This window comes from Lampetra fluviatilis, chromosome 54 (genome assembly GCF_964198595.1).
Source record: "Lampetra fluviatilis chromosome 54, kcLamFluv1.1, whole genome shotgun sequence".
Taxonomy (NCBI): Eukaryota; Metazoa; Chordata; class Hyperoartia; order Petromyzontiformes; family Petromyzontidae; genus Lampetra; species Lampetra fluviatilis.
This window is the reverse complement of record NC_136328.1, coordinates 8310851-8334413: the sequence shown is the minus strand read 5'-3', so window position 1 is coordinate 8334413 and position 23563 is coordinate 8310851. Positions and strand designations below refer to the sequence as shown.

Sequence of the window (23563 nt, the reverse complement as noted above, 5' to 3'; positions counted from 1 at the left end):
AGTACTCTCTTCATTTTTCAGCCTGCATTGGTATAAACATGGGCATTTTCGTTCCTTTGTTCTATCATGTGTATCAGACCTCCCCTCCCCCCTCTCTGTCCATTGTGTTGGCGTGCGCAGCAGCCGCGTCCAAGCCGTCGCCAAATTTTTTGTTGGCTCCCTCCCCCTCCCACCCCCCTCCCTCCCGATACGTTTCCATTCATTGGCCACCACATTCTGATGAACTCCCCCCCCCCTCTCCTCCCCCCCTTCAACTTGCTTATAAGGGATTACATCTTGAATCATTGCTTCACTTGATGCAGCTAATCTGGCTGTGACGGTCCCACCTGATGACGGAGACTTGTGTTGCCTCCGAAACGTCGTGAATTTTATTTTTGTTTTGTTTTATTTTACTTTCATTACTTTTAATGTTTTACCTACGTGACTTTACCGAAAAAACCTGAGAATAAGAAGTACGTGTGTGGTGAAACACCCGATTATGACAACGGAGCCAGCTACAGTGGGAATGCAGGTGCCATGCGATAACACACAACACGTGGCGGAGCACGTGGCGGCGATGCCTTCATCCAGCAGTGGATAGGCCATGGACGGCGATGCTTTTCCGCAATGCTGAACGGATCATTATCTTCTTGGTTCTTTCGGTAAAGTCACGTAGAATGGAAATAATAAAAATAAAACATACCATTATATTATTATTATATAATAAAATAATAACCATATAATATAATACAATTATTTTATTATGTTTAATTTTTATTATTTTATTATCTCCATTCTACGTGACTTTACCGAAAGAACCAAGAAGATATTCTTAGGTTTTTTCGGTAAAGTCAAGTAGGTAAAACATCAAAATTAATGAAAATAAAATAAAACAAAAAATCACGACGTTTCGGAGGCAACACAAGTCTCCGTCATCAGGTGGGACCGTCACAGCCGAATTAGCTGCACCTTGATGCAGCTAATTCGGCTGTGACGGTCCCACCTGATGACGGAGACTTGTGTTGCCTCCGAAACGTCGTGATTTTTTGTTTTATTTTATTTTCATTAATTTTGATGTTTTACCTACGTGACTTTACCGAAAAAACCTAAGAATATGATTCCTTGCAGTCACGAAAGCTTCAAATCTAGAACCAAGAAGATGAATCCCTGCAGTCACGAAAGCTTTAAATCGGGATTATTATTACTTACAGCTAACTTGACGATTTAAAAATAAATAGACCGATTTAAAGGCGACGGCTTGGTGGGGAGGGGGGATGTCTTCATCCAGCAGTGGATTCGACCACGGCCGTTAACGGTGTGACGATATTGGGCCCTCGGGGTAAAAAAAAACGCGTTCTTTGCGCGCGCCGCCTCGCGGCGACCCGTAGCTTCCGCGCACTGGAGGTGGGGGGGATCACGACACCCACGGATTCCGTAGTCCACATAAGAGGGCGCGCGCGGAGGCAACCAATCAAGAGGGTGCCGTGGAGGGGGGGGGGGTGGGCGCGGCCTTATGCGTTGTAGGGAATGTGGTTGTGGCTGTGAGCGTTGCTGGGTTGACAGCTGGGCCCTGCCGTGTCCGTCTCTCGCTCGTCTCCCCATTTACTCCCCCGCAGACGAAGACGACGACGTTTTGAAGGGAGCCATTCGCACAGTTGCGTGTGCCAGTCGCGTACGAGCGATGGACGCGGAAGATCTGAGCGGCGTGCTCACGGAGGACGGCAAGAACGCGAAGGCGGTGCTGTGTCCGCGGTGCGACTCGCAAGTGCTGAGGCCGCGCGCCGCCACCATCGTCCACAAGCAGGTTGACGAGTGACGCTCCCCCGGCGCGACACCACCACGAGATTGTCAGTTCTCTACTGCTAGATTGCAGCTCTACACCACGAGATTGTCACTCTCTACCACGAGATTGTCAGTTCTCTACTGCTAGATTGCAGCTCTACACCACGAGATTGTCAGTTCTCTACTGCTAGATTGTCACTCTACACCGCTAGATTGTCACTCCACCACGAGATTGTCACTCTCCACGAGATTGTCAGTTCTCTACTGCTAGATTGTAGCTCTCCATCACGAGATTGTCAGCTCTCCACTGTGAGATTGTCACTCTCCACTGTGAGATTGTCACTCTCCACCACGAGATTGTCACTCTCCACCACGAGATTGTCACTCTCCACTGTGAGATTGTCACTCTCCACTGTGAGATTGTCACTCTGTGAGATTGTCACTCTCCACCACGAGATTGTCACTCTCCACCACGAGATTGTCACTCTCCACCGTGAGATTGTCACTGTGAGATTGTCACTCTCCACCACGAGATTGTCACTCTCCACCACGAGATTGTCACTCTCCACTGTGAGATTGTCACTCTCCACCACGAGATTGTCACTCTCCACCACGAGATTGTCACTCTACACCACGAGATTGTCACTCTACACCGTGAGATTGTCACTCTACACCGTGAGATTGTCACTCTCCACCACGAGATTGTCACTCTCCACCGTGAGATTGTCACTCTGTGAGATTGTCACTCTCCACCACGAGATTGTCACTCTCCACCACGAGATTGTCACTCTCCACTGTGAGATTGTCACTCTCCACCACGAGATTGTCACTCTCCACCGTGAGATTGTCACTCTGTGAGATTGTCACTCTCCACCACGAGATTGTCACTCTCCACCACGAGATTGTCACTCTCCACTGTGAGATTGTCACTCTCCACCACGAGATTGTCACTCTACACCGTGAGATTGTCACTCTACACCGTGAGATTGTCACTCTCCACCACGAGATTGTCACTCTCCACCACGAGATTGTCGCTCTCCACCACGAGATTGTCACTCTCCACTGTGAGATTGTCACTCTCCACCACGAGATTGTCACTCTCCACCACGAGATTGTCACTCTCCACTGTGACATTGTCACTCTCCACCACGAGATTGTCGCTCTCCACCACGAGATTGTCACTCTCCACTGTGACATTGTCACTCTCCACCACGAGATTGTCACTCTCCACCACGAGATTGTCACTCTACACCGTGAGATTGTCACTCTACACCGTGAGATTGTCACTCTCCACCACGAGATTGTCACTCTCCACCACGAGATTGTCGCTCTCCACCACGAGATTGTCACTCTCCACCACGTGATTGTCAATCTCCACCACGAGATTGTCACTCTCCACCACGAGATTGTCGCTCTCCACCACGAGATTGTCACTCTCCACCACGAGATTGTCACTCTACACCACGAGATTGTCACTCTCCACCACGAGATTGTCACTCTACACCGTGAGATTGTCACTCTACACCACGAGATTGTCACTCTCCACCACGAGATTGTCACTCTCCACCACGAGATTGTCACTCTACACCGTGAGATTGTCACTCTACACCACGAGATTGTCACTCTTCACCACGAGATTGTCACTCTCCACCACGAGATTGTCACTCCACCACGAGATTGTCACTCTCCACCACGTGATTGTCGCTCTCCACCACGAGATTGTCACTCCACCACGAGATTGTCACTCTCCACCACGACATTGTCACTCTCCACCACGAGATTGTCACTCTCCACCACGAGATTGTCACTCTCCACCACGAGATTGTCACTCTCCACCACGAGATTGTCACTCTCCACCACGAGATTGTCACTCTCCACCACGAGATTGTCACTCTACACCGTGAGATTGTCACTCTACACCACGAGATTGTCACTCTCCACCACGAGATTGTCACTCTCCACCACGAGATTGTCACTCTACACCGTGAGATTGTCACTCTCCACCACGAGATTGTCACTCTTCACCACGAGATTGTCACTCTCCACCACGAGATTGTCACTCCACCACGAGATTGTCACTCTCCACCACGTGATTGTCGCTCTCCACCACGAGATTGTCACTCCACCACGAGATTGTCACTCTCCACCACGACATTGTCACTCTCCACCACGAGATTGTCACTCTCCACCACGAGATTGTCACTCTCCACCACGAGATTGTCACTCTCCACCACGAGATTGTCACTCTCCACCACGAGATTGTCACTCCACCACGAGATTGTCACTCTCCACCACGAGATTGTCGCTCTCCACCACGAGATTGTCACTCTCCACCACGAGATTGTCACTCTCCACCACGAGATTGTCGCTCTCCACCACAAGATTGTCACTCTCCACCACGAGATTGTCACTCTCCACCACGAGATTGTCACTCTCCACCACGAGATTGTCACTCTCCACCACGAGATTGTCACTCTCCACCACGAGATTGTCACTCTACACCACAAGATTGTCACTCTCCACCACAAGATTGTCACTCTCCACCACAAGATTGTCACTCTACACCACAAGATTGTCACTCTACACCACAAGATTGTCACTCTCCACCGTGAGATTGTAGCTCTCCACTGATAGATTGCAAGATCTCCACTGCGAGATTGTCAGCGGCTCGCAATCTGAAGGTTGCGGGTTAAAATCCTCGTTGTGGGGGGGGGTTGAGGGCTTTGAATCGACTGATCATTGCATCGACCTCCGGGGTCAATGTAACTTCTGAGTACCCCGTTGTGGGAAAGTCAACCGTGGTTGTCCTATAGATAGACTCGGTCCTGCCACATTACCGTGGAATTTCCACCACTGGCTTACGGCTGTAAATAGATGAGCACCACCTCTGACTTCTTGGCTGTTTGAGCATGAAGACACTTTCCTTTGCGGTGCCCCTCCCTAACACACTGAACATTATTTAGTTTCATTCAGAATAAGTTAGAAGGCAGCAAGGAGGTTGCTTACTTATTTGTGCTGAGTGTTTTTTTTGATCAAGTTATTGAAATCCAGTATTGTTGATTCTTCACTGGTTTCCATGATTTCTACAGCTTTACGAGACACTCCGCACCTTGATGGGTAATCACCATCTTTATCCTTTTTTTCGTTCATATGAGGTGATAATAGGGCATGTTTCTTAATTCACGTAATTCGTAGAGCACAAGGTGCCGTTTAACAGACATCGTCTCCAGTTGCTTCACAGTAGGGCTGCTGATATTGCTGTGTAATCCCAGTTAGATATTTTTGCAGGATCTTGTCATTTTCAAATTTTGGGCCAAGACGCCCCTATGCAAAATTTTGTCTCTTTTCGGACGCCGTAGCGGGGAGGTATTTAAACGCCCACCCCCGAAGCGCGCGTCTCGCGCGCTCTACCATTAATACATCTACTTGCAGCAATTTACATAAAGCGGTTTTGATATGCGGAGTGTATCGAAGCGCTGTATGAATGCAAAGATTATTATCATCATTGTTATTATTATCAGATGACGCTGCCAAGCATGAAGAAGTCGGCAGTGGTGGCAGCGGCGGAGGCAGGTGTGGCGCCAGAACCGGAGCTCCTGAACCAGCACTGGGTGGTGAACGACATGTACGCCTTCGAGAACGTTGGCTTCACGCACACGCTCGCCGGGGCCAACGTCAAGTACCTGGCGTGCGCCGACTGCGAGGCCGGTCCCATCGGCTGGCACTGCCTGGACGACTGCAGCAGCTACTACGTCGCGCTGGGGCGCGTCAAACACGCGTGACGACGCGATGCGCGGCTCGGGATGGGGGGAGGGCGGCGGTGGGGGAAGATTCTAAACAGCCCGTCAGAGACTCTTGAGCTGAAAGTCTGCGGGGGTTTGAGTCTGATTAGCTTGCCACTTGCTGGTCCTCGGGGGTTTATTGAGTCGATGGCTTCAGCCCAGTAACATGCGATGGCACGGCCACCAGTGATTCCATTTTGGTGGAGTGGCTCAGATGTCAGAGGTTAGAGGCTGAGCTGGCACCACTGAGATCTCGGGTTCCAATCCGGGCAGCTGGCTGTGGTTAAACCACATTCTTCTCAAGTGCAGTGAGTTGATGGGCTCTGCCCAGGCATGAGTGACTGTACGGGAAAAAAAAAGCCTAAATTGGTTCCGTACTCAATTTGACTACATTTCCTGAAGATTAAAGTTTAATATTAACTCATGAAACAAACAATGCTCTTTGTAGCAGGGTGGGTGGGGAAAAGTGCTGACCAAAGGTCCACTTGAAGGGATCTTGGAAATAGTTCTGTGGTATCCGCTTCCACGGGCCTTTCTCCCAAAATGAAGGGTGGCATTGCTTTGTATGAAATTCCAATGGATACTTTGTCTTGTAACGTTGTGCCGAGAGCACGAAAAGGATATATTGGCATGGGGGGAATAAAAAATGGGGTTTCACGTCATCATATTCCCGAGCTGGAGACTGAAAGTGAAGTTTTATTGTTGCATCATTGAAAAGGGCATACAAGAGCGCTCTTACGATATGTGGGAGGGAGACTGCAGTGACTGACACCTCATCCTCTGGGGCCATTTCCTGGCACGATGTAATGTTAAGACGACGTGCTGTGAGAGTTTCAGATGAAGTGTAACAACGTGACACATGACAAGAAGAACATGAATGTTCGTGATAATGTTTTAAATTTTTAAAGATGCGCATGTGTGAGCATATCTGCGCCCAACACATTCATGCAAATTCATCTTCCACCCCCTCCCCGCCAGTTAGAATCTGCGTCGGCTTTCATTTAACCGTGAAAAACACCCCGTTGGAGTTGACTATCCCTTCTTAAAGGGAAGATTCGCCGACTCGTACATGAAGGGCGGTTATTTAACTTTTTCTTGGTTGTGTGCATTTTTGAAACGGAACATCTAAGACGCGTAGGATTGTGTGGCAGGTCTTCCAGTAACTCCAGTCGCTCCTCCCCATCTCGACGCACACTGCCGTGTTTACCAAATCGCGCTGCACCTGCAGCGTGGAACGACCCTTGCACACGCACGGTGTGAAAGAAGTTCAACGTGTGTACGGGGAAATGGTTGATGTATGTAGCAAAGTGCTCTTATCTCCGTTCAAGCTTCAAGATGTCATCAAGGCCAAAGCCATTGATGCCACAGCAAATGCTTTCTACCCTCTACCAGATACCGCAGCTGCTGAACCGCAGTGGACACGCAATCTCAAAGATCTGCCCTTCTTGTCACCCACCATCTGCTCAGGTCTTCCCCTTGGTTAGATTAGTGGAGACTGGGACGTCTTTATTTTACGCACACATTGCTTACCCTGCATTCTGTTTAGGTCGGCGTGTGAGAACTGGAGTTTGGGTAATGTGGGGTTTGTATGGCTTGGCAACTCCTCCAACGGCATGATTGTTGCCAGTGACACATTTTTCATCTGCCACGTCAGTTGATTCATTAATTAATGTGGGTACTATAAGGAAAACCCAGGCTGGGATGTTCATCAGAGTGTAATGGGGGGAGTCCCTTTCCACTTTTTGGAGCGCACTAACAAAGCTGACTGCTGTTTTACATAATAAATGAAACTTCTGCAGTATTCATTTGAAACAGTAGGGTATATATTAATGTTTTGTACTTTTTCGTTACCCACTGAGCAAACCACGGTATTAAAGAAATCTGGTGTGTTTATGATAATGCTGTATATGAAGGACAGTTAAAACTGTTTTGAAAACAGAATCTTAAAGGTGTACACATACCCAATATTATTGATATGTAATCCCTTCTGTTATACAACTGGGTGACACTGTGGGAGATTGGCATGGGCTTGGCCCATGTCACGCGGGCAGCGGCGGTCATTTGACCATACATCACCACGCTGGTTAATGCGTGGTGGGAGGGTGCATAGACGTTGGAGCATAGTACGATACAACAATGAATATTTATGCACTGCCCTCTGTTGACGTAGCCCTGCAAGCAGCCTATAACACCTGTTTGATCGCATGGTGGTCACCCGTAAAGGCGAGAAGTTCAATCCTGTCGGCGAAAACAGTCGTGCCACCAACTTGACCGTGTAAGAGTCCAACGGTGAGTTAAGCGAAGCTGAATAAAAACACAAATATACGCCTTTGTGTTTGAGTAAATTGTTTCGATGTCGGTGCACGTTTATACGGCAAAGATTTATTTATGATATCGGTGGTGACTGCTTTACTTGTTGACGAACAATACTGTATTTAAATTCCCAGTGTTATTGAAATGTTACGGTTCAACGACGAAGGGAAAGCATTGTTAAACACGTAAATACGAATAATGTACATTTGCATGTAACACTGTCGAAAAAAACTACTCAGAAGAAAATAATTACACTTGCTAGCGAGGTGTGGCCGCTGGTTTGGTGGTGGTGGTTGTTGTGACGATGGCAGTGTTGGCTGAGTGACCCAAGCTGGGGCAGTAACAATGAGAGCTTGGGTTTGGCACAGCCCACAGATTAAGAGCCATACGCAGGTTATGACTCTTGCAAAGGACGCACGCCGGTGACACTGCCAAGGTGGTTTTCATTGTTTTGTTTGTTTTGGTCAATCCACTGCTGGATGAGGGGCCCTCTTCCCCCAACCCCACACCGCGCCTTGCAGGCCGTGGGTGATGGTTGGCCGTGACCTGGCCGCTGGTTGGCCACGTTGGGGTGGCGGAAATCGTCGCTGACCGCGGCGCCAGTCGGCGTCTTTCGCCCACCAGATCGCCCTGCCAAGCCTCAAGCCCCTCGCCGCGTAGCTCCTCGCGAGACGCGTTGTTGTACTGTACTCGTGTGTGCCCCCCCCCTTCACCAACCCGCCGCACTCGTGACCGGCGTGGTGAAGTATGTCGGTGCATAGTAAGAGTCTAAATGCAGTGTGGGACAAGAGGGGAGTGATTGCACTGCGCGTGTCCACGATGCTGGCATTGATAACGATGGCGAGATGTTGACTACCTCGCCTGGTGTGCAGGAGGTCGTGGGTTCGATCCCGACCCTGACGCCTGCTGCTGCTGTATATGTGTATTTGGAGTTTGCGGTGTCTCTCTCTCCCTGTGGTCGCGTGGATTTTTCTCCACATTTAGAATCAACTTGCGTTTGGAGTTTGTGGCTGCTCTAAATCTCTACATTACAAGCCGACAATTCGTCGAGGCATCCTTCGAGGCCAGGTCGCTTGTGAATGGTCTACAGCTCAGTGGGCTTTGCCCGGTCAAAATAAAACATTTAGTTAAGCACTTTACATATTTCTGCACAGGGCACTGCACACACGTGTACTGTATCAACTACCGACCTTGGGAGCTGCTATACAATTGATGCACAGTGTGGTGATTCTGGACTTGGTTACCCTTGTTAACACCATATAAGTGCACACAGAGCTTGATAACAATAATGTAATCTTCACATATACCCATCACTAACGATATATATGGATTACATGTATCATTGACTAAGTAGATAGTAATACCATTAGAATCTCCCACCCTGTGTCACTCATCAAACTGCTCGTCTATCCCGCCATCTGACTCACCGAGTTCAAAGTCAGGTTCTGGATCATCCTGCAGTTTTTGGTTACTGCAGGTCTGTAACCTGCACAGGGTAACAGGCTCGTGCAGCTTGGCATTTTGCATGAACGCACACACTTGCATGCTAGCCGTTGCCAGACCACATCTGGTTGCGGTGGGGAGCGCATCCAGTAAATGGCCAGCTTGCCATCATCGTCTGTCCATCCATACTCGGTAGGGCTTGGCACCACAGGGTTAGCCTGCAGACAGCACTTCCAGATTGCTGCCTGATAGTTTGCTCGTTGAACATGCGTGAAGAGGCAGTCTCTACATGGTGGCAGCTGGCTGGACTCGACTTCTCCCCTTTTGGTGCAGAAGAGCTGGTAGCGCAGTTGGTTCACCTCACCAGTGCTGCTATTAGCAACATACATGCGACAGGTGAACTGTTCAATTTGCTGGAACAACTCATCACTCACATTCCATGACTACCCCAGTCGACTAAGTGTCCCTTGGCAGGAAGTGTCCTTTCTCACCATCTTGAGGGCATTCAGCTTCTCTCGACCGGCAAATGCACTGACAGTGTCGCAGCCTGTGAAGGCGTGTAAGGCAATTTGGCTGTCACAGATGCTGTCTCCAAGTGACCTTGCCAGTTTGCTGATATCGACAAATCGTATGCGGTTCTGTGTCCCACACTTCTGGTAGATCGGACAGGTGATGTCCTTCTGGAAGCCAAGACAAAGCACCATGACATCAGTGTCCTCAGCTGTGATGATAACTGCCTTTGAGCCCACATTTGCTGCATGCAATGCATGCAGGAGCAGACGGGTGTCAGCTTCTTCATGCGTGGAGTGCAGCTCTGATACTTCCTCACACTCATCTTCTGTCAACTTGTAGCAGGTTTCCTCACAGGTCATGTACAACACCTTTGCCATGCAGCATCTCTCTGTCTCGTGGGAGTTTCCACTCTTCCACCAGAAACTTGATGAGACTGGTCTTGTTGGAGGGACTGCACAGGAATTTTCTCCACTGCTGGACGTGGTGTCCCCCTGCAAGGTTCTTGTACTGGAGAGTGGTGTCTGCACCCCGGTTCGGTCGTTCAGCATATTTGATCAAAGTCTGTAGGTAGACATCAAAACAACATCAATCTCACTCTGTGCCCCCTCGTGGAGGACCTGGGTCAAGGCTGACTCTGCCACCTGTGCAAAGGTTTTGTTGTTGCCATTCATTTTTTTGGACCAGGCTCATCCCATCAATGATGGAAGTAGATGGGGTTGGGATGTCTTCTGCAGGAGACACATTCTCTTCAAGCTCTCTGGCAAGTACAGTCTTGTTTGTTTTTCGTAGGGACCCGTCAGCATTTGCCAGTGCCCATGGCAGTGGGCCCAGTGGGTGGGCAAGGACATCCTTCATATTCACCTTCCTGCTTTCAGTCACCAGGATCATGTGGCTGAACAGGTTTCTACCTGGCGAATTGCCCGATGATGCTGGATGCAATTACCAGCGAAACGTCGTACTCAAATTGTAAATGTTGTGGTTTCACGCTTCAACACACCGGTCGGCTAAAACAGTGAACTATTTGTCTTTTGTCAACGTGACACTTTTTACTGATTGGCCGTGTCGGGTGGTGGAGGGTTACGACACATTTATAAATAACGCGATCTAAACCCAAAAACGTTGATTATGGACATTTGACAGATGTTAAAAACAGATTTTCGCCAATTTTTTTTTTTTATATAATACCACTTAAAATTTTAATGACAAAAAAATCCCTCTGAGATATTCCAAGTAGGAAGCAGCATGTAGAATTATGTGTCTTTACTTATTATGAAACATGAGTTGTCAAACTCGGCATGCAAAATGTCAGTTTGAGAATATCGCAATGCCAGTTCTGGCATTGTGATGCTCGTAGCAATGAGATTGGAGAGGTCTACCTGTGTGTTCCCCCTCTTATTGCCATGACAGCAAAGTAAATAGCCATGTATGACTCAGCTAGGCATCTGCTCCAGAGAATAAGCTTGTCAATGATAGGCAATTCAACTCGGTTATTTCTTAAGATGCGGAGACAAATTGCGCTGAAAGATGCAAAAAAATGCTAATTTAAGGCTTTGTTTACTTGGCGAAATCTGTATAAAATCGTAAAAACTAACTATTTATAAAATATTAATAGTTAGTTTTTATTATTTTAATCATCAATTAATAATTGTGTGAATGTAACGAAAGTTTACAATTTATAGAAGCAAATATAACAAAATATAAAAATTGACAAACTTAACAAAAATCATTATATTTGCCTGTAGTAGCTGGCCTTAACTAATAATCTCAACAGGTACATTAACAATACATTGAGGGTAAAGTTATCACTTTAGCTATCTTTGCTGAACAGAAAATATACAGAACTACCAGTACTTGCCTCACCTGCCAGCAAATGATCATGAGCAAACAAGCTGCTAGAAACGGAAGGAAAACAGAGAGCGCCAATCTATTCCAGACTTCACTAAGTCACTGAAATTGAAGAACAAGTGTGAATAAATGCATGAATATGTATGAAATACATGCCTTAGGGATACACATCCATTTAGTAAATTATTCATTGCCTTAATTAACAGCAGAGGTGTTGGAATGTTTTATTTGTAACGTCCGGGCAAATAGGCGTGATTGCAAAAGGTGCAAAAACAGGTTTCCTGCGAGAAAAATTAAACAGCTTCTCATTTGGAAAGGTTTTCGTGTATTATTTTACTTCTGTTGGTGTCACAAATAAAATGGCACCATTGAAGTGTTGCCACCTTGTGTGGTACCGATATCTGGTCTGGCCCAAGGACTAAATGTGCAGTTCTTGTTTAAAAAAAAATACCATTCCTCCGGGGTCGATCAAATATGTACCACTTTGTGGGGAAGTCAACGGTGCTTGTCCGATAGGCGGACTCGATCCTGTCAGAGGATCGTGAAATGTCCACCACGGTTGGGTGAGTGGGTGAATGAGACGGTGAGTGGATGAGTGGGTGGGCGAATGGGTGAATGAGATGGTGAGTGGGTGAATGAGATGGTGAGTGGATTAGTGAGTGGGTGAATGAGATGGTGAGTGGATGAGTGAGTGGGTGAATGAGATGGTGAGTGGATGAGTGAGTGGGTGAATTAGATGGTGAGTGGATGAGTGAGTGGGTAATGAGATGATAAGTGGCTGAGCGTGTGGGTGAGTGGGTGAATGAGATGGTGAGTGGATGAGTGAGTGGGTGAATGAGATGATGAGTGGATGAGTGAGTGGGTGAATGAGATGGTGAGTGGATGAGTGAGTGGGTGAATGAGATGGTGAGTGGATGAGTGAGTGGGTAATGAGATGATGAGTGGCTGAGCGGGTGGGTGAATGAGATGATGAGTGGCTGAGCGGGTGGGTGAATGAGATGGTGAGTGAATGAGTGAGTGGATGCGCGGGTGCGTGAGTGGGTGAATGAGATGGTGAGTGGATGAGTGAGTGGGTGAATGAGATGGTGAGTGGATGAGTGAGTGGGTGAATGAGATGGTGAGTGAATGAGTGAGTGGGTGAATGAGATGGTGAGTGGATGCGCGGGTGCGTGAGTGGGTGAATGAGATGGTGAGTGAATGAACAAGTGAGATGGTGGGTAACTGGGTAAGTTCGAGTACAGCATTGAATGAGCTCATGAGTGAGTTCAAGTCTCAGATTGATTTCGTGTAACAAGGTGAGGAATCAGAATGTCAGAATATGTATTTACTGTCAGGAACCCGCGGAACGAACGCGAGGATTTTATGATGAGCAGAGCACTACTTATTATCAGTGAACTCTTACACTTCCACACACACTCAAAGATCCCCCATATAGCTTTGACAGACTTGGGGAAAGTGCTATTAGCGAGCAGCACTTCATGAAAGCCGGCAACGGCACACAAGAGGGTGGGTAGCCAGCACCACGTCCGACCGCCTTTGTCTCCCCAGTGGCGAATCCACACATCAAGATCGGGATCGACTTCACGACCTCCTGCATACCAAGTGAGGTAGTTATGGTTGTTATTGGTTCTTTCGGTAACGTCACGTAGAAGGGAAATAATAAAATAATAAAAGATTCAACAATAAAAAATTCTCACGTTTCGACTGCAACACAAGCAATCATCATCAGTCACGAAAGCTTTAAATCAAAATGTCCTATGGTTGTTATTGTTTGGCTTGCATTCCACTGGGATTTTTGCACACAGCATTGATATATGGTGCTTTTTCTGGAAGACTTTGCTGTTATTTCCTGGATTTTTCTGTTTGCGCATAGTCACTTTAAGATGTTTCTTGTTTATGTTTTTGTTTGTTGCGCTTGTACCCGATTCAAGAGCCGAATGGCTCACAGGGCTGTACCAAATAAATGAAACTGAAACTGAACTGAGCTCCATCTCAGATCCCTTATTCCGGTGACACTCTGGTCCGCACACAGTAGAGGGCAGCACTTGCCCTGTACACGAGAGGGAGGGCTCCTCACATGACAATTAGATATTTTGATTGTTAAGAGTTGATTCAGAATTAAGCCGGAACAAAATTGAATGTGATGGTTTTTTTATTGAGTGCAATCACTCGTGATGGGGCTGAGACCAGCAACTCGCTTCACTTGTACGGGTGTATGTCAAGGACAGTGCATACATGATCAGAGTTATGTTTTTTGTTTGCATTCCAACTGCAGGTATTGTGGTCAATGCAAACATGACTCCTTGTAAAAAAGGTGTCAGTTTTGTTTCCAGATAAAAGGGTAAAAAAACAATTATCATATTTTGCTACTGGCAAATGAGGTTCCAATGGTATGTTAAACTTCTTTTGCGCCGTACGTGACTAACCGCGCTAATCGGAGGTGCGGGAGAAGGACAACAAGCTAAACACACAAAAAGTTATATTTAAAAATACTTTTTTTAAACACGCTTTAATGAAATGTACCGTACGAGTAATGGCAAAACTCCACGATTCCAGGAAGTGGCCCCGAAGCTGCTATAAATTTCCACATGATAAGCCACTTTGTTGAGCTATCACGTGTAGCCTGGTCATTTATGAAAAATGGCTGTATAGCTCAGTGGGCCTTACTAGGTAAAATAAAAATACAGATCATCGATTATCCGGTGGGTTTGGAGGGAAGGGATTGCCGGATTTTCAAAAACGCCGGATAATCACTACATTATTTAAAATAGCTTATTTTGCATATTCTTGTATAACGTTATCTTTTTAGGTGCTGTGTATGTTTTAAAATTGTTTACTATATGAAATTAGCATGAACATACAAATAGACAACAATACATATCCTACTGTAAAAAGTTACACTGTTTCGTGCACCGTACTTAACACTCCAATCTCGAAGACTCTGCATGGGGTGATGTATGTGTAGTGTAGCACTCAGAGACGCAGTCTTGCTTAAGTTATATATATTTATTATATAAGTTGTCCATCCAACTCGATGACATGTTATCAGGTGGATGCAGGTTGACTATATACAACTGGGTGACTACGTAGCTGCTACACGACGTTGACTATATAGCCGACTCCCTATAGGGGAGCCGTCGATGTAGTAGCTACGGCGAAGATCTACAACTCCCTTCCCAGCCTTCCAAGACGCTGAGGGCGATCTCCAGCGATGACGGTGACGACGGCCCGGACCCCGAATCCCCCACGGCAGCCCCGAGCCCCGCTACGCGCTCCCTTATATCTCACTTAGGCTGGGCCACGCCCCCATCTCCCGAACCCTCTTCTGTCGTGTCGGAGTTTTTCCTCGCCTCGCTAGCGCCTCGCAGGTTCCTCCCTCCCCCCGTGGTGACTCCTCACTCAGTTACCTCACTTGACCCTGCCTGTCCTCATCACTGCAATCATTACTCGCGGCCACCATATGTACACTCTTGTTTCAACACGACAACTTGTGTTTGACGATCGGAGAGCTACTTCTGTGGCTCTACGATCCTACATTGACATGCTAATCTCTCACAATACAATGGCCACCTCCGTAGCTTCGTCGTTGTGGAGGTGGCTCTCCGATTTACCCGATCTTACATTGACATGCAAATTTCATCACTAGCCCCACCCACTTCGCTTATGACCCTTGGGCTACATCCATCTCAAACCTTTATAACACCCTGCCTCAGCAGCGCTCCCACTTTGTTTGTTCACCTGATGACGATTGCTTGTGTTGCGATCGAAACGTCATGTTTTTATTATTTTTTCTATCTCCGTGGCTTTACCGAAAGACCCAAAGAATATGGACCCCCATTGTAAACTGGACTTTAATGGTAAACTTGACTTCCATGGTAAACTGGAGTCCTATGGTAAACTTCACTTTCATGGTAAACTATACTTGTGTAATAATCCTTCTTGAGACGGCTTCGGAATCAGTCCTTTTTATTTCCACTTCCACAATTACACTTTACTCACACACTCTCCGTTGCTGGCAGATAACGGAGAGAGGGCAGACTTCACACCAAGTCCCCACCGCGCACGTGGCACCCAGAGCCCCCGTACGCGCGTGACCCTGCTCTTGTCGTTCCCAAGTCTGCTCTCGATCGTTCTCTCTCTCTCTCTCTTAATCCCTTCGTCACGTGGTACCCCCCAGCCAATCCTCCATAGACAGCATTGACCGTTCCCGATGGTTCCCTGTCAATCCCGGGACCATGACTCTGATCCGGCTCCCCATTAGCTGGGGCCCCGAATGGCCAGGCCAATCACCCCTGCTGACATGCCGAGATCACGCCGAGGCCATGCTCCCTGGCTCATCCCTTATTGGCTACAAAGCAGGACCGGCAAGCCAATCCCCACGTGAACCCTCTATGGCTGTTATTACATCACCCCCCCCCGGTGAAAAAATTTAGCCGTCTCGGCTGGGAAAAAGGTGATGAACCAATTCCGTAAAATATCTTATTAGGGCACCAAGGTGCATTTAACAGTAGAGGGTGAAACGGCGCCCCCGCGCCTAACAACACTTAAAACAGTCACCCATGAAAAACCCGACATACATTAGGGCGCCCCTGCAGCGCAATAACGACAGGGAAAATAGCCAAACGATCAAACGTTAACGAAACGGGAGAGATTTCGACCGCGTACGCGACGTGGGACCCTCTCCGCTCTCAGCGCATGGTCGCTTCGCTTCCGGATGGACAGGAGGTAGTAGGCTCGAAGAAGAAGTGGGTTGTTGGTGCTTGGTCACGTCCAGGGCAGGCCCCGTTGGAGGGGGGGCAGCGGGGGCTTCCTCAGCCCTCAGAACCTGTTCATCTGTAGGAGGCACAACACAGTCCCGCTTGGGATCAACGGGTGTGGCACTCGGCGTAGTCGGCTCGGCAGAACCCGGCAGGTCAGCTTGTGGGGATGAAAGACCGACACGCGCGTCAACATAGGGTTTAAGTCGCGAGGAATGAACATACCACCGACGTTTTCCGTACTGAACGCGGATACTTTGCGAGTTCCGAACATCTACCAGCGTCACTGGCCCCCGCCACGGCCTGTGCAGTTTGGGGGATGTGCCCGCCGGTACCTGGGGGCAGTGGAGCCACGCCAGGTCTCCCACTGACCAAGGCATGCGAGTATGCGATCGACGCGCATACCGTTCGTTCCTTGCCTGGGCACGGGCCGTCGCACACCGGGCAGCATCTCGCGCCTTCGTTACTCGTTCAAGCGAGTCACGCACGTGGTCAGGCAAGGAGCGGGACGGTCGTTTACTCGGCTTACCCAGTTGCACATCGATGGGTGGAACATTTTCACGGCCATACATAAAAAAAAATGGTAAGTATCCTGTGGACGTGTGCGGAACCATGCGGTATGCCGCTAAGACGCCTGGTATGTGCAGGTCCCAATCGGTTTGCTTTTCACTGACCGTGTGATAAAGCATAGCCGAGAGGGTACGGTTGAATCGTTCCACCATACCATCTGTTTGTGGATGGTATGGGGAGGTGCGAACTTTCTTTGTACCCAGCGCGTCACAAACTTCCCTAAGCAATTTAGAGGAGAAATTCCGCCCTTGATCTGTGAGCAGCCTCTCAGGTGCCCCCTTGTCCATGACATACCCGTTCAAGAAAGCGTCGGTGATGGACGCTGCCGTTTGGTCGGGTAGAGGCCAGGCCATCGGCCATCGAGAAAAATATTCCACCCCGACCAGAAGGTATTTATTGCCCCTAGCCGACGGGGGAAACGGGCCCAGAATGTCGAGAGCAACTAATTCGTTGATACGGGACACTTCAATGGAACGTAACGGTGGTACATAGTGGTTCCGAGGCGGCTTCCTCTTTGCACAATCATGGCATGAGCGGACAAAGTCATTGACGTCTGCCGTCATACCGGCCCAGAAAAAATCCTTTTGCATCGCGGCCAAAGTCTTTTGGACGCCGAGGTGCATCAATTTATCAGCGTGCAGAGCACGGAGCAGGTCGTAACAAAGCGAAGTAGGCACTACCAAGCGTGGTCGGTCAGACAACCCGTCGGTACACATTAACAATCCCGACTTGCCTCGGAACATCTGCCACTTCCATCCCGCCAATTGAGATTTTTGTTTCCCTACCAATTTCCGTAGCGGAGACAGCGAGGCATCGGCCTCCTGCTCACGCAACCAGACCGCGTGCGGCAGCCGCAAGGTATCATTGGTGTCCACCGACACCTGCTGGTCGTCCTCCTTCGCTTTCGCCCCTGCGTCGTCCTCATTTGCTATCGCCCCCATAACCGGGCAGGGCGAGGTGGGCGGTGCCGCACAGCGGTGCGTGCCCGTCAGGCAAGTGCACGGAGGAACGGGCGGCAGCCTTGAGAGCACGTCAGCGTTCGCGTGACGGGCCCCCTTTCGGTATGTAATATCGAAGGAAAATTCCTGTAACGACTCCAACCACGGAGCCAGTTGACCTGACGGCTGATCCAATTTCAAGGAGTATTGCAAAGCCGCATGATCAGTGCGAACCAGGAATTTCCGTCCATACAGATACGGCCGGTACAATCGAACAAAATGGACAATTGCCAAAAGTTCCCGCCTTGTCACGCAATATCGCGTTTCCGCAGGGGATAGAACCCTGCTGCCGTACGCCACCACTCGCTCAACCCCGTCCTTACGTTGCGACAAAACGGCCCCAATGCTGATATCACTAGCATCCGTATCAAGGAGGAACGGCTGTGAGAAGTCTGGGTAATCTAGCGTAGGCGCCGTGGCGAGGTGGTCCCGAAGTGCCCTAAAAGAACTTTCTTCCTCCGCTCCCCATTTAAATCTTTGATTTTTGCCAGTTAGAACGTGTAATGGTTTTGCCAACGTCGCAAAGTTCTTAACGAAGCGCGATAATAGGAAGCGAATCCAATAAATCGCCGAACATCACCCACTGAAGTGGGTGTGGGCCACTCTCGTACACATTTAGATTTCAGAGGGTCAGTGGACACGCCGTCTGAACTGACAATATGACCCAAGTAACGGACGGAGTGTTGCAGAAGGTGGCATTTCTTAGGTTTAAACTTAAGGTCAGCCACGCGCATTCTTTGAAAAACTGTCTCTAGGCATTGGAGGTGTTCCTCGAACGTGTGGCTGAAGACAATTATATCGTCTAGATATATGAGGCACGTTTCCCACTGTAGTCCAGCCAACACCAATTCCATGAGCCGCTGAAACGTCGCCGGAGCTGCATTCAAGCCCATAGGCAACCGATTAAATTCAAAAAGACCTTGCGGCGTGCGGAATGCCGTTTTGGCTTTCGACTCGTCATCGAGGGGAAGCTGCCAGAAGCCCGAGGACAGGTCAAGGGTGGAAAAGAATTTAGCACCCGATAAAGCATCCAACGAGTCATCCATCCTCGGTAAGGGGTACGCGTCCGCCACCGAAATTTTGTTCAACCGGCGGAAATCAACGCAAAACCGCGTACCACCATCTTTTTTCTTAACCAGAACGGCGGGCGCGCCCCAAGGGCTGTTGGACGGCGAAATAATATCCGCCGCCAGCAATTCATCTACTGCTCCGCGCACGTGTTCCCTTTCCGCCGGGCTCATGCGATGAGGGTGCATACAGATGGGAGGTGCCGCACCGGTGTCAATATGGTGCGACAAAAGCGACGTGCGGCCGAGGTCCAAATCATTTCTGCTGAAAACATCAGCGTACCGTAGCAATAGTGAACGCAGGGCGTTCCTTTGTTCATTTGACAAGGAAGAATTCTCTCCGCATAAATCTGCGATCCAGCGTTCTTGTGAACGATCGTGCGGAGGCCCACCCGCGGGCATCCGGGCGCGTGGCGTTTTGTCACAAGAGGCGAAATCGGTAGTGGCGTGAGCCAGCACCGATCCCTCCGGAACAACAACGCGGTCAGGTCCCCCATTCAACACCTGTATGAAAGGTGCCTGACCTGGTCGCACGATCGTTTGTGCCGCTGCTAAAGAAAAAGATTTAGATACCGAATTCGATGGGGATAATAGCACGCCCTTCGCATCCCGTCCCATTTGAAGGGGTTTTCGGTAACGCAGCGGAATGAGCATTTGCGCTCCCGACGGAACCTCCACCGTAGCAGCAACTACGGCAGTAACTGCGTTACCTGTAGGCGCATTGGCCAGCAGGGAAGGCAGGAACGCCATCCTACGACCCCCCGGCATTTCCAAACAGTCCTTGTCGACCCGTATTCTCAGCGGCATCCGGCGCAGGAAATCAGTACCAAGCAAGCATGGAACAGCTAGCGAGCGAGAGATTAACACAGGTCCTGCGGCGGTAATATTTCCGATAGCGATGCTCACATCTACTTGACCACAGATACCCATGCTTCCCCCATTTGCGGCAACACACGCATCATTAACCCTGCGTATCCGCGACATAGGAATGGACAACAAATGAAAAATAACATCTGAAATGATGGTAGCAGACGTGCCCGTGTCTACCAAGATACGGACGTCAATGCCGTCGATGGTACCCCGTACCGTCGACGAGCCCGACGCCGCAGCCACAACCCTGCGAGCCAATTTCTTCCACTGTGTAGCAGAGCGTGTTAATGGAGCAGGAGAAGTAAAATTATCCTTAGGAGTGTAAGAATGAGTGCGAGTGGATGAGTGATGTGACAAGACCTGCCGGGTGTCCGATTTGTGCCGACTCGTCCGAGGTTGTTGCAGCTCCGCAGCAGGTGGAGGAGATGGAGGTCCCCTTGGCGGAAGAGGCGACAGCAGAGGCCGGCAGCGGCAGTCACGGGCGAAATGGCCCCGTCTGCCGCACTTGAAACACGCGGCCGTCGTCGGCCGGCGGTCGGACGACCCGGCCCTTGCATGTGGACGGGCCGTGTAGTCGCCACGCTGGTCGCGCAGCCGCCGTCCCGGAATCCTATGCGGAACAGCAGCAGCCAGCATGTCGTCGTCGCCCGAGTTGTCGGAGCAGTGGACAACCAGCCACGGAGACCACCCCAAAGGCGGCCCATCGATTTCGGGTTTCCCCGTCCACGCCGCCATTTGGTCCCAACGCTTGATATTAAACTTAGCGTCCAGGCAGCACGCCACCCATCGCGATGTAAGCGGTTCGTGGCCGCACACTGGTAGAGAAATGTTGAGCTCCTGAGACAACTCCAGCATACGGGAAAGGATGAGAGGATCCAAATGATCGGCCGTCGCGTCAGGGTAGGCAGCCATGGCCAGCGCCATCAACGCCCCCCGATAAGCCAACGGCGACTCCTCCGATGCTCGGCGACGCGACATAAATTTTCTGGTGGCTGACGTCGGTGGGTCATAAAATTCCGCCATCTCTGCGAACGCATCCCGCAGTGTCTTCTTCTTGGACGCCGGGATGGAGCGGAAGACCCCCAGAGAAACATCATCAAGCAGTGTAGGTAGCGCTCCCAGCGCTTCATCCTCCGTCCAGTTCACGGATCTAAAAGCTGACTCGAAGCGCCACGTAAAAACACTCCAATTGCCCCCGGCGATAAATTCTTTAATTTGTGGAAGGCGATGTCCGCGGTGGCAAACGCGCGCCGCGGGCGTCTCCGACTGCCGTTCCCGCTCTCCACCCGTTGCAGGCAAAATGGCGTCCGGCAGCCGCGTGGCGGTAGGCGCGCCCAAAATGGTGGCCGACGGCTCCGGCGCAGCCGCCCCACCCAAAACGACGGCGTCCTCCCGCGTGGCAGGAGCAATGGCGGACTCAGATTCCTTTGCAGGACCCCTTCCTGCGGCGTCCAGCTGATCGGCGGTCTGGCGACCCACGGCTGGTAAGGACGTCACCAGGCTTAGCAGAATGGCGCGTAATGACTCGATCTGCTCCGCCATCAGCCGCCATTCGTCTTTTGTTCCTGCGGTGGTCACATCTTCCCCCCGGTCGACGCTGAGAGGCGTCGAGGAGAGTATTATCAGCAGGCGGCAGAGGGGCTGTAGCTCCCAACAGCTCATCTTCATCCGTCTCGACCTCTTCCTCCGATGGAGGCACGGGCAGGTTCTTTTTTCTGGGGTGTTTGGACATCTTGACGATCGTCCAAACAGTCGCAGAAGCACTTCTGACACCAATGTAATAATCCTTCTTGAGACGGCTTTGGAATCAGTCCTTTTTATTTCCACTTCCACAATTACACTTTACTCACACACTCTCCGTTGCTGGCAGACAACGGAGAGAGGGCAGACTTCACACCAAGTCCCCACCGCGCACGTGGCACCCAGAGCCCCCGTATGCGCGTGACCCTGCTCTTGTCGTTCCCAAGTCTGCTCTCGATTGTTCTCTCTCTCTCTTAATCCCTTCGTCACGTGGTACCCCCCAGCCAATCCTCCATAGACAGCATTGACCATTCCCGATGGTTCCCTGTCAATCCCGGGACCACGCCTCTGATCCGGCTCCCCATTAGCTGGGGCCCCGAATGGCCAGGCCAATCACCCCTGCTGACCCGAATGGCCAGGCCAATCACCCCTGCTGACATGCCAAGATCACGCCGAGGCCATGCTCCCTGGCTCATCCCTTATTGGCTACAAAGCAGGACAGGCAAGCCAATCCCCACGTGAACCCTCTATGGCTGTTATTACACTTGCATGGTAAACTGGACGTGCATGATGAAACTGTACTTCCATGGTAACCTGGACTTCTATGGTAAACTGCATTTCCATGGTAAAGTGGACTTCCATGGTAAGCTACACTTCCATGGGAAACTGCATTTCCATGGTAAACTGCACTTCCATGGTAAACTGGACTTCCATGCTAAACTGGACGTGGTGAACTGGACTTTCATGGGAAACTAGTCTCCCATGGTAAACTGCACTTCCATGGTAAACTGGACTTCCATGTTAAACTACACTTCCATGGTAAACTGGACATACATGGTAAACTGAACTTACATGGTAAACTGGACGTGCATGGTAAACTGCACTTCCTTGGTAAACTTGACTTCCATGGTAAACTTCACTTCCATGGTAAACTGAACTTACATGGTAAACTGAACTTACATGGTAAACTGGACGTGCATGGTAAACTGCACTTCCATGGTAAACTGAACTTACATGGTAAACTGGACTTCCATGGTAAACTGCACTGTCATGGTAACCCGTCCAGTGCTCGCTGAGCTGAATTGGCTTCCAGTTGCTGAACGAATTCATGATAACGTCGCACTTATTACACACAAAGTGTTTACCATAAACGAACAACAATACATTGCTGATCTCGTCAAGGAGCATAAACCATCATGCAAATTCTGGTCATCTGCACAGCAGCTGTTGGCTAACCATCGAACAAAGGTGGTCACTGCATCGCGCACTTTCAAATAAGCTTCTGCGGTCATCTGGAATGCTCTTCCATCCGATATTAGGAAGCCACTGGAGCTATGCACTTTTAAATCATCTCGATTGAAAACAAATTTTTTTAGAACTGCTTTTTGTGTTTAGTCTGTTGCCCTTTCCCCGCACCTCCGATTAGCACGGTTGGCTACGTACGGTGCAAAAAAAATTAACATTTTATATTTATCTAGAGCGCCTTGACTCAAGGCACTTGATGTAGTTTAAAAAACGGTAACAGAATAAAATCAGTTATATGGCAGGGGCGTGCAAGGATTGAGGAATGAGTGACTGTGATCGAGGGGTACTTAGGGATCATGAAAGGGGAGGGAAGGGATGGGAAGGAGTGGAGGGGCGAGGGGAGGGGAGGGAAGAGAATGGGCGATAGAGAAAAGGTGAGCTTTAACTTGTTACCTGACATCAAGGTCAGCCATAAGTTTAGTTTGTTGTCCTTGCCCCACACCCCCGATTAACACGTTTGGCTATACGTACGTTGCAAAACAAGTTCAACATAGATAATGGTTATCACCAGATCACGTGGTAGAAGGACGCGGTGAGTGAATTCGTGCTCTTGAGCCTGTCAGTCAACCACGATCCCTACCACAGTGACAACCTTGTGC

The 23563-nt window shown here is 49.5% G+C and overlaps 1 protein-coding gene across 1 annotated transcript; it reads left to right on the top strand.

Annotated features, from left to right (window-relative positions):
* Positions 1–1494: 1494 nt before the first annotated feature.
* RABIF (RAB interacting factor) lies at positions 1495–7854 on the top strand. Its single transcript, XM_078879702.1, has 2 exons — positions 1495–1783; positions 5283–7854. The coding sequence occupies exons 1-2, from the start codon at positions 1661–1663 to the stop codon at positions 5541–5543; spliced, it is 384 nt and encodes a 127-aa protein (XP_078735828.1). The 5' UTR covers positions 1495–1660; the 3' UTR covers positions 5544–7854.
* Positions 7855–23563: the final 15709 nt, after the last annotated feature.

Bases quoted from the DNA above. Each gene is read 5' to 3' on its own strand.
- RABIF (XM_078879702.1), top strand. From the start codon at position 1,661: ATGGACGCGGAAGATCTGAGCGGCGTGCTCACGGAGGACGGCAAGAAC. The intron at 1,784-5,282 runs GTTGACGAGTGA...TATTATTATCAG, and splicing joins CCACCATCGTCCACAAGCAG to ATGACGCTGCCAAGCATGAA.